The sequence below is a fragment of the Physeter macrocephalus genome, chromosome 9 (assembly GCF_002837175.3).
Source record: "Physeter macrocephalus isolate SW-GA chromosome 9, ASM283717v5, whole genome shotgun sequence".
NCBI classification, from domain to species: domain Eukaryota; kingdom Metazoa; phylum Chordata; class Mammalia; order Artiodactyla; family Physeteridae; genus Physeter; species Physeter macrocephalus.
Window position 1 is genome coordinate 24,130,334 of NC_041222.1, and position 18,615 is coordinate 24,148,948.

Genomic DNA, 18,615 nt, shown 5'->3' on the forward strand with positions numbered 1-18,615 from the left:
CAGGACATGGAAGCAACCTGAATGTCCATCAACAGATGAATGGATAAAGAAGACGTGGTACATATATACAATGGAATATTACTCAGCCATAAAAAGGAATGAAATTGGGTCATTTGTAGAGACGCAGATGGACCTAGAGACTACATCTACAGAGTGAAGTAAGTCAGAAAGAGAAAAACAAACATTGTATATTAATGCATATATGTGGAATCTAGAAAAATGGTAGATGATCTTATTTGCAAAGCAGAAATAGAGACACAGATGTACAGAACAAACATATGGACACCAAGGGGGAAGGAGGGTGGTGGGATGAATTGGGAGATTGGGATTGACATATATACGCTATTGAAACTATGTATAAAACAGATAACTAATGAAAACCCACTGTATAGCAAAAGGAACTCTACTGAGTGCTCTGTGTGGTGACCTAAATGGGAAGGAATTCAAAAAAGAGCAGATATATGTGTACATATAGCTGATTCACTTTGCTGTACAGTAGAAACTGACACAACATTGTAAAGCAACTATACTCCAATCAAAATTAATTAAAAAATAGACTACATTGAGAATATATTTACCAAACATAAACTTAAAACCACTACGCAATCAAATAAATTTAAAACCACTATCAAACTACTTTTGCTTCTAAGAAAAATTTAATTGATGCCATCAGACCCAGTATAAATGCTCCTTTAGTGTTATGATATTAACAAAAAGAAAAGAATGTAAGCCAAAGATACATGTCTGAAAATAAGCCACTTTAAAATTTATTACTTAATACTAATCTGTCATGATATTTTAAGAAAAATTAATGTTAAGGGAACAGTTGAAAATCCAGAGAGGTAAGGGTTGCAAGAATCGTGGAGCAGAGTATCAGAGAGGAAAAAGCTGCATGTGAGGAGATAACTGAAATGAGAGGACTATACTGAGACAGAGCTCCAGAGATCCGCAGGGTTTTCCTTTTGAGTCTTCAGCTGAGTACAGATCAGCACATGCACATAAGCAAACTACCTGAAGTCAGAAAAAGAACCACTGGAAAAGACCAGGTAGACTAATCCCCCAAAATCACACAAGGCCAGAAACAGTTCATGTGACCACAAGTCAGACTGGAAAAATCTCTCAACACGCTAGACATCAGGTGGAGTACTCCAAAGCACTGTTGTACATAGGGAAAAATCAGGCCTGGAATAAAGGCTATTCTGATCCTATGCAAGCTTAAAAGAGCCTCAAAAGGATCAAACTGTTCCCAAATAACTTAAATGTGTCTCAGAATAAATAAAGCTCAAAAGTACTCAAAGTAATTTAAAAATATTCAGTATCCAACAAGTTCAGAATGTCTGGCATCCAATAAACAATTACCATGCATGCAAAAAAGCAGGAAAATATGATCTGCAATGAGAAAAACCAATCAATAGAAACAGATTTAGATATGATAGAGATAATGGAATTAATAGACAAGGATATTAAAAATTATTATGATATATTCCATGTTGTTAAGAAAGCAGAAAACATGGGCATATTGAGACATGGAAGATATTTTTAAAAATTCAATTCCTAAAATTAAAAAAGGTATCTGAAATGAAAAATGCAATGGATGGGTTTAATTGAAGGTAAGACAATGCAAAGAAAAGACTAGTAAATTTAAAGATATAACGTAGAATCAATCCAAAATGAAACAGAGAGACAGAAAAAAAGATGGACAATAAATGAACAGAGTATCAATGAGTCGCAGGCCCATTGAAAGCAATTGGGCTCCTTGAAGGAGAGAAAAAAATTTTGAAAAACTAATGAGACAGTGACTGAGATGGTGGAGGAGGAAGACCCTGAGCTCACCTCTTCCCATAGGTGCACCGAAATTAAAACTAATTTCAGAGCAATTATGGATGAAAATGACTTAAAGACTAGCAGAAGAGATTTTCCACAACTAAAGACATAAAGAAGGAACCATACAGTCTATGGTCAAAAGGTACAAACTTGCAGTCATAAGATAAATAAGTACTAGGGATGTAATGTATGCCATAATTAATATATATAATTAACACTGCTGTATGTTATATATGAAAGTTAAGAAAGTAAATCCTAATTTAAATCTCATGACAAGAGAAACAAATGTTTTTCTTTTATTTTGTATCTATATGAGATGATGGACCTTCACTATTTTATTGTGATAATCATTTCATGATGTATGTAAGTCAAATCATTGTATTGTACACCTTAAACTTACACAGTGCTGTACGTCAGTTATATCCCAGTAAGGAAGAAAAAAAAGAAAAATGAGTGGCCAAAGCTTTTCCAAATCTGGTAAAAATTATAAACCCACAGATCCAAGAAACTCAAGGAATACCATAAATAAGAAAAATGAACAAAACTAAACTAATGCACATCATAATAAAATTACTTACAATAAGTGGTAGAAAAATCTTAAAAACAGCAAGAGGAAAAAAAGATATGTGAAGTACAGAGCAACACAGATAAGAATGACAGAAGACTTCTTGTCAGAAACAATGCAAGCCAGAAAACACCAGAGCAACATCTTGAAAGTACTGAAACAAACTAAAACTCAACCTAGAATTCTATACACAGGGAAAATATTTTTTAAAAGTGAAGGCAAAATAAACATTTTTTTTTCAAACACAAAAAAGCAAGCAGAATTCATTACTAGCAAACCTGTACTACAATAAATGTTAAAGGAAGTCCTTCAGGTTGATGGGAAAATGATACCAGACAGAAGCCTGGTTCTACAAAAAAGTGACAGCACTGAAAAATGGTAAATATATAGATAAATATAAAATATACTTTTTATTATTTTAAAAATCTCTTTGAAAGATAACAGTGTTCAAAACAAAAATAACAATATTGCATAGAAGTAAAATATATTACAATAATACTACAAAGACCCTGAGAGAGGAAATCGAAGTGTACTGTTATAAGGCTATTTATTTATTTATTTATTTATGACTGTGGCTTCTCTTGTTGCAGAGCATGGGCTCCAGGCGTGTGGGCTTCAGTAGCTGTGGCGCATGGGCTCAGCAGTTGTGGCTCACGGGCTCTAGAGCATAGGATCAGTAGTTGTGGCACATGGGCTTAGTTGCTCCGCAGCATGTGGGATCTTCCCGGACCAGGGCTCGAACCCGTGTCCCCTGCACTGGCAGGCGGATTCTTAACCACTGTGCCACCAGGGAAGTCTGAGGTTCTTATAATATACGTGAAGTGAGATATATATATATATATATATATATATATATATATGAAAACACATTACTTGAAGGTAGACTGTCATAAGTTAAAGATGAATACTCTGAACTGTAAAGCAACCATTAAATAAAAAAACAAAGAGGTATAATTAATAAGCCAACAAAAGAAAAAATGGAATCTTAAAAAATATGCAATTGGACTTCCCTGGTGCTGCAGTGGTTAAGAGTCCGCCTGCCGATGCAGGGGACACGGGTTCGTGCCCCGGTCTGGGAAGATTCCGCATGCCACGGAGCGGCTAGGCCCATGAGCCATGGCCGCTGAGCCTGCGCATCCGGAGCCTGTGCTCCGCAACGGGAGAGGCCACAACAGTGAGAGGCCTACGTACCACAAAAAAAAAAAAAAAATGCAATTAATCCAAAAGGGAGTAAAAGATGAAAAAAGGGGACAAAGAATAGATGGGACAAACAGACAAAAAGAGCAAGATGGTAGATTTAAAGACAACCATTTGATAAACATCTGTTCATTATAAAAACTCTCAGCAAACTTAAAAAAGAAGTTAACATTAGAGGCATCTACAAAAACCCTACAGTCAACATCATGCTTAGTGGTGAAAGACCATTCCCTAATATTGGTAACAAGGTAAGGATGTCTGATCTTGCCATTCTTATTCAATATTGCACTGGAGGCCCTAGTCAGCACAATAAGGTAAGAAAGGAAGTGAGGGAAGAAAGGGAAGGAGGGAAGGAAGGGAGGGAGGCGGGGAAGGGAAAGAGAGGAAACAGAAGAAAGTAAGAAGGAGAGGAAGGAAGGAAGGAAGTGGGAAGACAGGCAAAGACTGGAAAGGAAGAAATAAAAGTTTGTCTTCACATGATTATCTACAAAGAAAATATCAAAGACTAGATTCAAAGAGACTGAATAGCAATGACGGGGAGATTACCTGTCAAGAGATTGGGTAAAACAGCTTGTCTTTGCCAAGGGTTTCTCCTTAGGGCTTCTCTCTAAAGGGTTTTTAAAGGTAATGGCAGCTTTGCAAGGAAATATTTTCTAGATGATGTTGGATTTATACTTTTCCTTTATCTTCACAGAGTGGGCAGAAGGATTTGCCTCAGCACTACTTGCTCTTAAGTGGCTTCCAGGCCATTAGGCTCTGATCCAACATTTCAAGGTAGGTGGAACACAGAATGACATCCCCAAAGTGCATGGGATTCTACTCTTTCCTCCACTGGATACTGAAACTTCTGATAAATACCTTTAATTGCTATGAATAAACAGGATCAAGAAAGAGGAAAAACAACTACAGAAAAAATTCATAGATACTGTTTTTCAGTCATTTCAGAAAGATGTATTGTCTCACTACATGCATTCATGTTGTTCTTCATTGACATGTTATGGCCCCATGGTCTACCAGTGGTGCCATGGTTCTCCTCTGGCACAGGCATAAGCAGAGAATCCAACATTCACAGAAACAGCCTTTCCCGTAGACTTTCCCATGAGGCGAAAGCACATTCTTATCCTGGTGACACAAAAGCCGTGTTCACCATTCTCATCCTGGTGAATACGCTGTCTCCTTTTACACACTCTTTTATTTTATCTTTTTGGATAACCCTGATTATAAACCCACACCATGGTGTGATGAACGCCTCTGCACAGGTGTTTTCAGGCTTCCAACATTCATCCCTTTGTGCTCTTTGGCAGTGACACCCAGGTCTCAGTTTTGCTTTGCTTGCTGGGCAAAGAGAACAAATATTTTAAGAGTGGTTCCTGGACTAAAACTTCTCTCTAGAACACTCCACCATTTATTTAATCAACTTTATATATTTGTAGCCTCACATTTTATGTCATTTCACCTTCCAGAATATTTTGATTCAAAATTGAATAACAATAATAATTCTGCTTCATACTGCTTAGAGTATAAAAACATGAAAGCTACTCATAATTATTAAAAATAATTTTCTAAAATTATATAATGTTATTCACTAGAGGGTCAGGGAATTTGATGATGATATAACAGAGAATGTTCAGAATTTAGGAGTTTAAGGTATAAAAGCACTTTAATTTAAACTTTATGCTGACACTTAAAAGATTTATTTGAATTTACAAAGCATAGTAGGGAAAAAAGAGGTTTCAATTGGAGAGAAAAAGACCTGGGAATACTCTGAGGTGTAAAGTCACATGTGGAATCCAAAGGACTGAAGTAAGATCAATGTGTTTGTGGTATAATGTATGATGGGAAGAGTGATGAGAAAAGAAGCAGAAAAAGTAGATGAAGGCTTCTTTTGCCAGGTATCAGAGGATATCTCAGTGATCAGAATGAATAGAACTTTTCATAGGGAAGATGATGGTTTTGTGGGGGATTAATTAGGTGGGATAATAATCAGTATTGTAGATGATAAAAAGGGTAAGTATTCAATTCAAATAAATTTACTTTATTAAACTCAACAAAAGAGAAAATATCAAAGACTCTAAAAGTAAAGCTACATAATATTAATAGATGGCCCAATGATTATAAGCCATAAACTTAGGATTACTCATGTAATGAAGATAAATAATAATATCTACCTTATAGTGTAGCTAATGTAAGGCACCTTACTGTGCCTACCATGTATAAAAAATATAAAACCCAAAACAAACACAAAGGGTCTTAGGAATGCTGTGAATCTCCTAATGATTACAATTAATTGACAGCACCAATGTTGACTGCCTGAGAATGATAACTTACTTATAAGTAACTCATTTCCAAGTATCAACCTGGCATTCAAGGGTTCTTCACATAATATCTCAATCCTCAGAATAACTCTTATGAGAAAGATTTTAATGTTACCTTTACAACTCTCTAAAGATCAATCATGGGGTGGTGAACCTTAAGGTCTACTGCAGAGTTCTGTGTGAGGATGGTGCATTTATACCTGACCCAGGATGTAATCAACTAGAGCATGTTCCATAGAATATTACTAAGTTGGGATCTGAACAAAAAAACAAAGTTTGAAAGGTGAACAAATGGAGTGGATGTTGCTAATAGATGTAGGAAAGCCAAAGTATTCAACTCTATTTTTTTTTTTTTTACATCTTCCTTCTTCATTGAGGAAAATGATCATAAAATAGAACTGTCCGCAATAAACATGACTAAGAGGAAAATGAAAACCAAGAAAGAGTAAGAACAAACTTAGAACACACTATGTTTCAAGCACAACATTAGAAGATTAATATATTTAGCAGCATAGTGATCTCCAGAAAGTAATTTAACCACTCCAAGTCCGCTTCCCTACCTAAAAAAGGAAGACAATAATAAGGGTAACCTATACGGATGTTGTGAGGATTAAATGATATGATATATATAAAAACCTTACACAGCACTCAACAAATAAACACAACAGCTACTACCTTTACTATTATTATTATTTGCTCACTTGTCAAGTAAGTTGTAGAAGAGATTAGTGTCTCGAAAGAAGATTGAATAGATGACCTTATGTCTTATAATAATAAAATTCTACGAAAAATAAGGAATAAAATAGGTCAGACTTTCTATGCTTGCTACACAATGTTAAACCTAAATTAGGTTACATTATTAAAGGCTATTATTCCAAACACTTGGAGAGGAGTTCACCACCTGTGCTGAGGCTTTCCTATCCTGTAACACAGGAGAAAGCAAACTGAATCAGGAGTCTATCAGAAAAAAAGAATGAGGGGGAAAATGTGATTGTAAGATTGAAATAAACATTCTCAGGCTAAAAAGAGAAATGGGAAAGGTTTCTGTTGTAACCACAAGTTAAGAAAACAAATAAATGAAACCAAATCAAAAAATAACAAATCAATAAGACTGCCTATAACTGATTTTGTACCACATAGTTCAGGCTTCATACTGCCTGAACAGTCCTGAACACTCATTTTCACACCTAATTATATGTTGCCCCATCATATCCTATCTTATTTCCTTAACTGGACTGTAAACTTCTTGCAGATTAGAAAACTAATTTTTTACATAATTTTCAATGCTAACAATATAAGAAACAGCAAACACCAACACTTATGAAAAGCTAACATATATTTATATCCTGTAATAATTTCCCTTCTCATTAAACCTGGCAGACTGAACACAAACATTCATCTCTGTTCTTTTCCAAAACTCAACTAAAATGACAGTAAAGAACTTTAAAAGGTATAAATTCACAAGAATAATGAGAATACAACAGAAGATATCAATGGACAAGAAATTTTAACAAAATTTTGGAAGCTGGAAAGACTATGGACATGTTGCAGCTGAACTTAGCAGATCAGAGAAAGCTGAAACCTAGGGATGCAGAAGGGGTGGATGGTAGGGGAGAAAGGCAGTGAGAAGCAAACCAATGCATAGCACTACTCCAGAAAGACGCAGTAACCACAGGTACCAGCTACCAGGTAACCAGGAGGATGTGTATGGTGGGGCTAAAAACAGAAGGATTAGTTGAAAGTTTATGCAAGGAATAGGTAGTCTATCAGATGTCTTCTCCAAAGGCCCAAGCAACTGGACTGCCTTTATCATCACAGAAGACAACACTACAGGAGAGTATCTGGTGGTTCCCCATCAAAATAGATCCTCCTCTGTTCACCTCTCCAGGGAATAAGGCCCCTACTACTGCCCTGCTACCCATTCTCCCTCTCTCTCTCTGCTACCCATTCTCTCTCTCTCTCTCTCTCACTCACACACACACACACACACACACACACCCCTTCCAATGAGCACTCTTAAATATCAACAGCTAGCCAAGGAAAGCCTAAAATACTGTAGACTGACACAAAGAAAGGAAGGAAGGAAGGAGAGGAAGAAAGGGAGGGAGGAGGGAGGAAGAAAAGGAGAGAGAGAAAGAGAGAGAAGAATACATTTAAGAAAAGAAAAGGAAAAAAGAGAGAAGAGAAGGAAGGAGGAAAGAAGGGGAAAGAAGGAAGAGAGGGAGGGAGGGAAGGAGGGAGGGAGGGAGGGAAGAAGGAAGGAAGGAAGGAAGGGGGGAGGAAGGGGGGAAAAGGAAGGAGGGAGGAAGGAAACAGAAAAGGAAGCAGAAGAAAACTTTAAAAAATATAATAATAATACCACCATAGAGAGACTGTATGATACTGCATCCATAAAACAAGAACAGGACGATTCTCTTTAAAAGAAAAAAAAGAGAGAATTGAGAGAAAAAAAGAACATATTCAGAAAAAATAGGATTCTGGTTCTTTCATCTTAGTTGGAATGTGGATGTGATAGCTAGAACTGGAGCTGCTGTTTTACATGTAAGACAGAAACAAGTTGAGGATTGGAAAGCAAGACGAAAACAGCCTGAGTCTTTAATGACTGTTGAGCTGCCAATGGAGCCCTAGACCACCTCTAAAACTATGAGAGATTAAAAATAAAAGCAAAACCAAAAAACCTCTATCTCATCTAATAAGCTATTTTTAGGTTTTCTGCCACTTGCATTTTAACCATATACTAACTAATACAGTACATGTTACACAGTAAGTTTTCCCCCAAACCCCTATAAAATGAAACAAAGAAAATTATGTTCCAAGCTTATGATATTGTTCCTATTAACTATGCTTAAGTCTATTTTACATTAGCCGAGAAAGCTGAATGCTAACACTTCAAATTTCAGGATTACATTCTAATCAAGCCTATCATGTGTAATAAAACATAATGCTGAAGGACCTATGGACTATAGTCCCAGGTGTCCACAGCACACTACTCTCATTGTTTTCAGATGTTGCAGAATCACTCCACTAAGGCTTACTTTCAATTTCCCTTCAGGCTGACATTCTTCTTTTAAATTCATATTGGATGACTGATGGCTAACATAATAAATATTTTATCTTTCTACACCCTTCCCCCAGGAAAAACATGCCTTTTTGAAAATGAGGCACTGTTAGACACCTGGAGTCTAAACTTAGTTCTTAACTCTTTTGTCCACAGTGAACACTGTGGCTTTTAAATGTTTGTACATTGCCATAAACTATCTATTAAAATAGGCTATTCAATCTTACATAGATAAAAAAATTACTTTCATAACTAAACTAGAAAACATAGAGACAGAATGATCAAGATTATGGAATAAAACATAGCTCAGTATGAGTTTAACTGCTTAGCGTCAGACAGCATCACCTATATTGTAAATTATAATTATTCTGATATTGTCTAAAAATTTCTTAATAAGTAAAACTTTCAGGAAATGCTAAAGGAAAAATGTTCTGGCAGAAAAAGATCTATATAACTCTGGAATAATTTTCTTCTGAATTCTGACACAGCTAATTAAATCAGTAATAGACCTGTTTCTATCCCCAGAACTTTCTCCCAGGGTTCTGGCCTTTCCATTGATGACTGGGTGGTACATGTGGCTAGGATCTGAGGGTAATGACAGCAAGCACATTCGTATAGAATAAACACAAGGAAGGGGAAATTTGCCAAAGGGAAAATGCCAAAGGTAAAATAGGACAATAAAAGAAAGTCTTAATAGACCACAGTCCACCTATTTTTTCCTTTCAGAATCAATTCACTTGCCAAATTCTTACCATCTTTGTAACTGAGCACTTCAACATAAGCTCAGGACTTTGACACACACATTATCAAACACAGATATGATCAATCAGAAGTAAACAACTCCATTTCTATATTGTTACAGTGCTAAAAGAACAAGCCCTCCTTATTAATCAAAGCATGGAACACTTTGTTTCTGCTCATGACAAGAATAACCAGTTTAGCAGACAACTCCTCCATCCTTAAAAGTCATAACACTTATTGCTTATGGATAAAGAAGAAAGAAGTTAAGAGATGACTAAATATTAATCTTGAATTCTATTCATATCTGCATTGAAATTTTCATCTTGTTTTTCTTGGCACTTATTTTCTATACTTTTACAAAAGACTTAAGTACTAGGAAGACAGCTGGTATCTATAAGAGAAAAAGTTGACACTCTTCTTACTTGTATAAGGTATGCAGTTGAGGGTGATAAATATTATTTATACTGAAAGGTTTAATGACCACTTCCACCCTCCCCCGCTCCCCCCAAAAATTAATGGAGGGCCACACAGCTTAAATTTATACTGGGGGAGATTCTTCTGAAGGATCAAATACCACTGACCTGTCCCACAGCAAATAAGACAAGGTAACCTGCCAAATCAATGCTCAGTACTCAGTAAACTTGACGTTCCCATAAATGCCACAACCACTCCATCAGACCCTAGCCAGACCAGGTTCTATGAAACCACCACAGTCCCTGAGACTGGTTCTTCCTTCTACCTATCTCTTAAACTGACCTCTAGCTAATATTTCTCAACTTTGGGCTTTCCTCAAAGGGAAGCAGTGAAGTTGGGAAATTCCCTCATATCAAACAGTGATTTTACCTCTTTAATCTACATGCACCTGAAAAGGACAGGAACACACACTCACAGTTCAGAAAACTTGCCATGGGGTTAATGAAATTAAGGGAAGGCCTTTAGCCAAAGTCCACCACCTTCACATTATAGTCAACTATCAAACAGTTTGTATTTTAATTATTAACTGCTCAATTCATCACTGTGTATAACTAAAAAGGCATTGATTCTATTCTTATATCCCTTCCTAACAAAGGAATAATGTGAGAGGAGTATTTGTAGAACAGAAAAAACAGATGAAAAAATGAATAATGTTGTTAAATCGACAGGAGCTAGATGTTTTAGAAAAGACTCTTATCTAATATTCTCAATGTAGGTGAAATGCACAACAAATATAAATCAGAATATGTAACTGTTTCTTGTGGTAAAAAAAGAAAAAAATGGAAAAAAACAAAGAAATAAAAAAACTCACCTTCTCAATATTTATCTGGTGCTTTCTTAACCTCTCCAGGTCTGTTGGGATTACTATCTTAGTAAATTTCTGAATAGCTGGTTCAAGACGGCGTAATTTCACTTTTTCTTCATCTTCAGACATCCTAAAAAAATGTTGTATCTCTTCTACTTGCAATATCTACCTTCTCCACTCATGTAGAAAAACCTAAAAGGGAAATATTTATTTAAGAATTTTAAAAATCAATTTTCATTATTTTTAAAAGCCAACAATTAGGTAATTTTATAATATATTTCTAAATACATACTCAACTTAATGCTGAACTTCAGTGACTGGTTTTTTAACAAAACTTTTATTTTAAAATCTTTTTCTCTCTACAAAGGTAATGTATATTCACTTTAGAATGATTAGAAAATAGGAAAAAGAGAATAAAATAAAATCAACAATCATCTCCTCACCTGTAGTTAACTACTCTTTCCATTTTTCCCCCTCCCACCCCCCTACTTCCATTTTGATGTATGTCTTTCCAGGGCTTTTTAATATAAGGATATATATATATATGCATATATTTAAATAACTTTTTTCCAAAAAACCAGAAGTATATTGTTCAAGTCTTTATCTGCCAATGTATCCTAGACAGTGAATAATGTTTTCTAAAAAAGTGTCAAATGGCAAAACTGGAAGAAAAAATTTCATTCTTAACATTTCTGCTGTAAAAACTCCATTTCTAATAGAACATATGTAATTATATATTTCAAATATATTATAAAATGCAACTCTTCTCACTGATGTCCTTTAAATTGCATCTTCCCTTTCTTACAAAGTGATAAGCATTGTCTACAAGTAACCAGTGACAGAGCTGGAATAAGAACCCAGTATTCCCGAGAGTGCAATCAAATGTTCTTTCTAATTCACCAGTAGTTTTTTTTTAGCAGTGTTCCAGAGTCCAGGGTTATATCTTTGGGGTCAGGGTAGGTGATGGTAAAGGTTATCAAGTGGACAGGCTCCAGGACCCCACACCTGCTTCAGTTGGAGAAAATTTACTTATATCTATTTCATAAATTTGAACTTATTAGATTTTCTGTAAATAAAGGGCTCCACTGCTTAAGCAAGCTTGAAAACCACTGTTGTACATCATGTTTTCATGCCATCTAATTAGCCATAACCTCTCCCATATTAAAAATCAGTAAGTTGACTATGTTAATTCCATCGGGTTATGGTATTTTAGACTGGGGTCCATAGAGATAGGGGTTTGGGACTTGAGAGTTCTTGAATGTTTACAAAAAATTATGAATATATTTTTGAATTATTTCAGAAGACAGAGTCCATTGCTTTCAGGAAATTATCAAGAAGCTCTATCACTCCAGAATCATAAGAACTATTATTCTAAATAATGTTGTTTCTCTCTTTCACAGTTGAAAATCTTGAAGTGTTGGTTATACAGATTACCTCATCTACCAGTAACTTGGTCTTTACAGTTAATCTAAGCTTGAAAGCAAAAAAGGAAAATCTCCAGACACCAAAAATAGTCTAACAGCTACGGTAGTTAGTGGGAATTAGAGATGATGGGGAAGTTCACTGCCAAAAGATTGGTCCACAGACACAACAAAATGGGAAAATTTACAGCTAAGGGACTAGAGATAATAAAGTAACCTAAAAATAAAATTAAAATAGGTACATTTTAAAATAAAGATATAAAGAAAGAAACAGAATCTTAAAAAAAATTAGATAAGATTATGAAACAGTAACAGGCCAATCTGAAAATAAACCAAGTAAAAATTCTACAAATAAAAACCTCCAAAGATGGGTTAAACAGTAAATTTTGTAGCTGAAAAGACAATTATTGATTGGAAGCTATCAGTATGAACACAGAGGAATAAGGACACATAAAAAGAAGATAAGCAACATTAAGGATAAAATGACAAGCTCAATAACAAGTAGGAGTCCCATAAGGAAAGAATAAATAAAGTGGCAAAAAGGCACTATTCAAAGAGAATATGCTGAGAATTAAGATTTAAAACCTCAAACTGAAAATGCACATAAACACTAAGTAGCATAAATAAAAAACAAATTTACCTAAACACATGGGAGGGAAATTTCAGAACATTAAGGACAAAGAAAAAATATCTTAAAAAGCAAACCGGAGATAAAAGACAGATAAACTGAAACAACAAAAGCAGTACACTTTTCATCAAAGCAACATATCAAAAGATAAGAATATCTTCAAAGTGCTGAGTTGGTATATACCCAGGTTAATTATTATTCAGAAGTGAAGGTAAAATAATCATTTTCAGACATACAAAGACTGAGTTTATTACCAAGCCCTTCATTAAAAGAACTACTAAAAGGCATGCTTTAACAATAAAGAAAACAAACCCAAAGGAAAGGAATGGCAAGGAGCAAAAAAATATAATAAAGTATACTGCTACTGGGTGAATAAAGGAAGCAATGAATAAAAGAATAAATATTTATTTTGAATAACCTGATCAAATATAATAAAGATGTTTCCATGTAAATTATTTTTCTATAATGCATTTTTTATAGCAGCATGGTATCACATTGTACAGATGTTCGATAATTTAATCATCTAATATTGGCCACTCAGGATGTTTCCAATTTTCCACTATGATAAACTAAACCACAGTGTAATTACTCTTCTTTCACACAAATCCATACAACCATCTATGATTATTTCTTTAAAGTAAATACCTGGAAATAGAATTAATAGGTACACACATTTTTTAAGGCTTCTGATTCTAAATGTCCCAAAAAAGGCTGTGCCTATTTACATTCCCACTAGCAACATATGAAAATGTCCATTTCAGCATTTCTTGATTTTTAAGTCAGAAAACCGGGAAATATTTCTGATATAATTCAAACATAGGATTAAAAAATACATTTACGGGCTTCCCTGGTGGCGCAGTGGTTGAGAGTCCGCCTGCCTATGCAGGGGATACGGGTTTGTGCCCCGGTCCGGGAAGATCCCACATGCCACGGAGCGGCTAGGCCCGTGAGCCTTGGCCGCGGAGCCTGCGCGTCTGGAGCCTGTGCTCCGCAACGGGAGAGGCCACAACAGTGAGAGGCCTGCGTACCGCAAAAAAAAAAAAAAAAAAAATTTACATTATCACAGGTATTTAAAATATGCCTATGAAAAAACAAGAGAAAACACACAAAAATGCCTAATTTCTCAAACTTCTGTAAAGTTGTTGTATTAATTTTAACTTTATTTTTCAAGGGTAATGGAATATTTGGGGCAACAGAATTGTTTATATCATGACAATGGTGGTGGATAAACAATTATATGCATTTATCAAAATTCACAGAACTGTACACCACAGAAGGTGAATTTTTGTATATTAAAAAACAAAAACAACGAGATGTGGGGGAACCCAAAATGAAATACAAACTATAAAAAATAAAATTAACTGTATTACAAATGAACAACATAACCATAATGAAAGAAGTAGGGGAAGAAAATAACTAATCTAGGTAACTTTGGAAAACAGATGCTGGATACTCGATACTAGTATCGTTGTGTGTATACAGTATAGTTGTGTGTAATTCTTTTTGTCTTTAGCCTTGTAGGATCCTAGATACTAAACTGGATACTACAAGGCTAAAGACAAAAAGAATTACACACAACTATACTGTACTCTAGTTAGTAAATTTGTTTCTCATAGGACTATGGGTTAGAAATCTTGAAACTACTTTATGTGTATACTAGGACTGAAAAAATAAGGAAATATTTTGTAGAACACAAAAGCCAGATTTCTCACTGTTGAAGAAAGAAGTTAAGAGGCAAGACTAGAATGAACCCTGTGGTACTGTATTAGAAACAGAAGTAACAGGATAAACTTTTAGAAAAAAAAAAATATATATATGTATATATATACACACAGACATACATCTAAAATACATGTGTGTATATACATAAATACAGATAAACACAAAAATAAATATAAATATTTGCAGATGCATGAATATACACATATGTGTGCCTGTATCTCCATGAAATATATGGATTTACAGTTGACCCTTGAACAATATGGATTTGAACTGCAAGGGTCCACTTACAGCAGATTTTTTTTTTTTCCAGTAAATACTATTTTTTCAATAAATACTACATGATCCACAGTTAGTTGAATCCATGGATATGGAACCGCAGATACAAAGGGCCAACTATGGGACCTATGGGGCTTCAGGTTTTGCTATACACTGCAGGTCCTAGAACCATTCTCTGTGGATACCAAGGGACGACTGTATATACAGCTAGAAATATATACATACACACACACACACACACACACACACACACACACACACGCTTCTAAGATGTCTTCTGCCAGGCACTGGAAGTAATGATAACCCAGTAGCAATGAGCACGCCTAGCACCCAGATCCTTGGTGTTTAAATACTACTCTCCAAACAAAGAAAGCAGGGGTCTTTGGAGAAATGGTGGATTCCAGGGCAAGGAAAATGCAAAAGCAGCTTGGAGCATCTTAGGGTGCCAAAAAGCAAGGAAGTTCTCAAAAAAGGATGAGGGCCTAGAAAAAGGGCACAGGAAGCAACCTGGAAAAACTTGGAACGGACGAAGCTGGAACAATTTGAGACATAAAACAGATAACGAAAGTGTAGGAAAATAACCAAAAGAAAAATAAATGAGTCCATACAGATACAAAAAATTAACAATAAATAAATAAATGGGATGAAGATGCAGCTCTTCCTTACAGAAAAACTCCAATTAATAAATTACGAAGGAATGAGGGAAACAGAAAACCACCATTAGAACATTACAGTAATAATTACTGAAGGCAAGATCATCAATGGATGCTAAAATCAACAAATTAAAGTTTGAGGAGAAACAGGATATTTGCATTGTTTAAAAGTAGCTCTCCCCCAAGATACTGATTAATTACAAAGGGAAAAATAGTTACTTTACATTAGAGAATCCCAGCAGATACCACCTTAACCAAGTGATCAAGAGCAATATCAAATGCAGTGTGTCATATCATGTACCCTTCAAATGATGAACTACTGAGAAGGGCATATACATTTCTGTGGTATCAACAAAAGTACACAACCTTAATCTAATCTTGAGAAAACATCAGACAAAACCCAACTGAAGGACACTCTAAAAAATAACTAACCAGGACTCTTCCAAAGTGTAACGGTCATGAAAGACAGGAAAAGACTTAGAAATTGTCACAGATTGGAGAAGACTAAGGAGCCATATCAACTAAATGCAATATGGGATCTTAGACTGGATCGTGGAACAGAAAAAGGACTTTAGTATAAAAAATGATGAAATATGAAGAAAGTTGGTGATTTAGTTAACAGCGTTGTACTGAAGTTAATTTCTTACTTTTGATAATTGTATTATAGTTATGTAAGATGCTAACATTAATTGTAGAGAACTCTGTATTACTTTTGTAACTTTTCTGTAACTGCAAAATATTTCAAAATAAAAAGTCTCTTAAAATAATGTGTAAACTGATGTTTCCCATAAGACAGATCAAATATTTTGAGGTCAAAGAATTGCAATCATATTCACTGTACTAACACTTGGGGTGGGCGGGGCGGGTGCCAGGTGCTTTACAAACTACCTTTAGTGCTTACAACTATTACCAGCTGAGTACCATACTACTCACGTTTCCAATAAGGAAAAAGTACTGGGAGGTTAACCAAATTACTTAAGGTTATTTATAAGTGAAAAGCCCCATTTCTCAGGAAAAGTCCAATATCGCTGGCAACGCCCCCTTCCAAAAAAGTTATGAACACCTTCCCACATTTCCCCACACCTGGGGCACCGAATTCCCTCAGGCACGTCGCCCCGTGTTTCTCATTGGGGGAAGGGGTACTGAATTTGGAAAGAAAAGTCAAGGCCCTCGGACCTACCTACCTTACGGTCTGCTGAGCCTCCGATTCCGAACTGTAAAAACGGGAAAAAGACATAGGGCCTTCTGCGAACCACCCTCCCCGGTATGGCTGACAGGAGGCTCCCCCCTCGCGCCCCAGGACCTCTCCTCAACACCCTCGAGCCTCGCGTCATCCCTCGCAGCGTCACCCACCGCGCACCTGGGCCACATAAACCAAACCGCCTCCCCCCACCCCCGCCCCCGAACGGGTGCGCGGGGCCCTCTCCGGACCGAGACGCCGACGACCCTGATGACTAAGACACACAGTGCGTCACACGCAGGGCAGACGAAGTAAACTTTTCCACCCCGAGACCCCGGGAAGGCCGTCAAGCTCGCCCGGTCGGCCGCCTCCCTATACCCGCTTCGAAAGCACCTCCAAAACCGAAACCACCACTTCTCCAAGCCGAGAGGAGTTCCCACAGCGTTCGCACTTCCAACCTGATGTCCTGCTTCCTGCAGGGAGCCCCTCCCGCGCGCGGGGCTGGCACCCGGCCCACGACGCAGGATAGGGCCTTACGCCCCCAAGGGGGCCTATCGCGATCCCCTTACCTCCCGCCGGGACGTTCGAGGCCGGTGGGTACGCATGGCGCAGGCGCAGGCGCGGGCGCGACGGGACGGGGCGTCGCGATAGGCGGGCTGGGCTGCGCCACGCCCCCTCCCGCCCAGTCCCGGCCTCGAGGGGTGTGGCTGGCGCCGCTGTGTGTACAGACGCGATCGCCGCTCTGGACCGTCTTACTAAGTGGTCTTGATTTATGTTGTGGAGTTGTAACAAGGGAGACAAGAGGAAGGAGACGCACAAATGCTCTTTAAGTCTGTCTGTTGTGTTTTAAGTGTGAGACAATTCACATCTGTATAGCCCTCTACATTTTGCAACTTTTTTGACCATTTTCCTCTGTTCTTCTGGGAATTTTATTTGTGGGCTGGGCGGATGTTCTTACCTCTTTACACCTGTAGAAACTGAAGCTCGCAGAGGTTGTGCCTTCTCCATCTACACCCCCCTTTGAGGTAGACGGCACAAGTCTTAACTGTAACAGACACAGAAACTGAAACTCAGACAAGTTGTGCTTTTTCCCAAAAACGGGTTGAACCAGTGTCAACCCAGTGCCAGTATCCTTATCCCAATTTTACGGATAATGACGCTAAGACTCAACAAAGAGTTCTAGTAACTCACTAGCAGTTCAGCCATGTAGTGACACAGTTGGAACTTCAACTGGGTTTCCTAATTCCCTTTTCAAGTTCTTCCGTTTATACCAGCTGATACCAATGAACAAGCAGTTGGTTGGCTTTGAAGCCCTGTCCAGGTCACAACCTCCACCCTGGATGGCCTGACTTCCAGATCCAGCCTTTTTAATATGCGTTTGTGAATATTCAGATGACATGCTCAGAACGTATCCACTGATGGTACTATCCTTAGAAGTCATAAGGATATTCAAGCCATAGCTAAGGAAACTCAACTCTTAGGGTCTTCCAGTGGAGTGGGAGTAGGAGTAGAAATTGTGGACCAATGAATATTAGGGGTCTGTAAGAATTGCCTTGAAAGGTAATTTCTAAATTAAAGCATAAAATCTGCTAAGTGTTTTGGATTTTCTTTGTGGGTATGATGAATGCTGACTTCTTTTACTCTAGGAATGAGGTGTTTATAAGATTTTAATTTTAAGGAGAAAAATTAAAATATTAGCCAATACCATGGGAAAAATTTTTTTAGTCAAGACAAGAGCTTTTGAAGTAAAGGTCAC

General features: G+C 36.9%; 1 protein-coding gene across 21 annotated transcripts in view; it reads right to left on the bottom strand.

Moving 5' to 3' along the window:
* STX17 (syntaxin 17) overlaps positions 1 to 17,463 on the bottom strand; it is a 179,791-nt gene extending 162,328 nt beyond the window's left edge. For 14 of the 21 annotated variants that reach the window (XR_003681184.2, XR_008618190.1, XR_003681183.2 and 11 more), the window contains exons 1-2: positions 16,864 to 16,962; positions 10,986 to 11,171 (exon numbers count right to left, since the gene is read on the bottom strand). Coding sequence is in view for 6 of the 21 variants with exons in the window: in XM_055087071.1 (XP_054943046.1) it covers positions 10,986 to 11,108 (123 nt within the window). In the remaining 15 variants the exon portion in view is untranslated. The other 7 variants (XR_008618194.1, XR_008618197.1, XR_008618192.1 and 4 more) reach the window with 6 other exon arrangements.
* Positions 17,464 to 18,615: the final 1,152 nt, after the last annotated feature.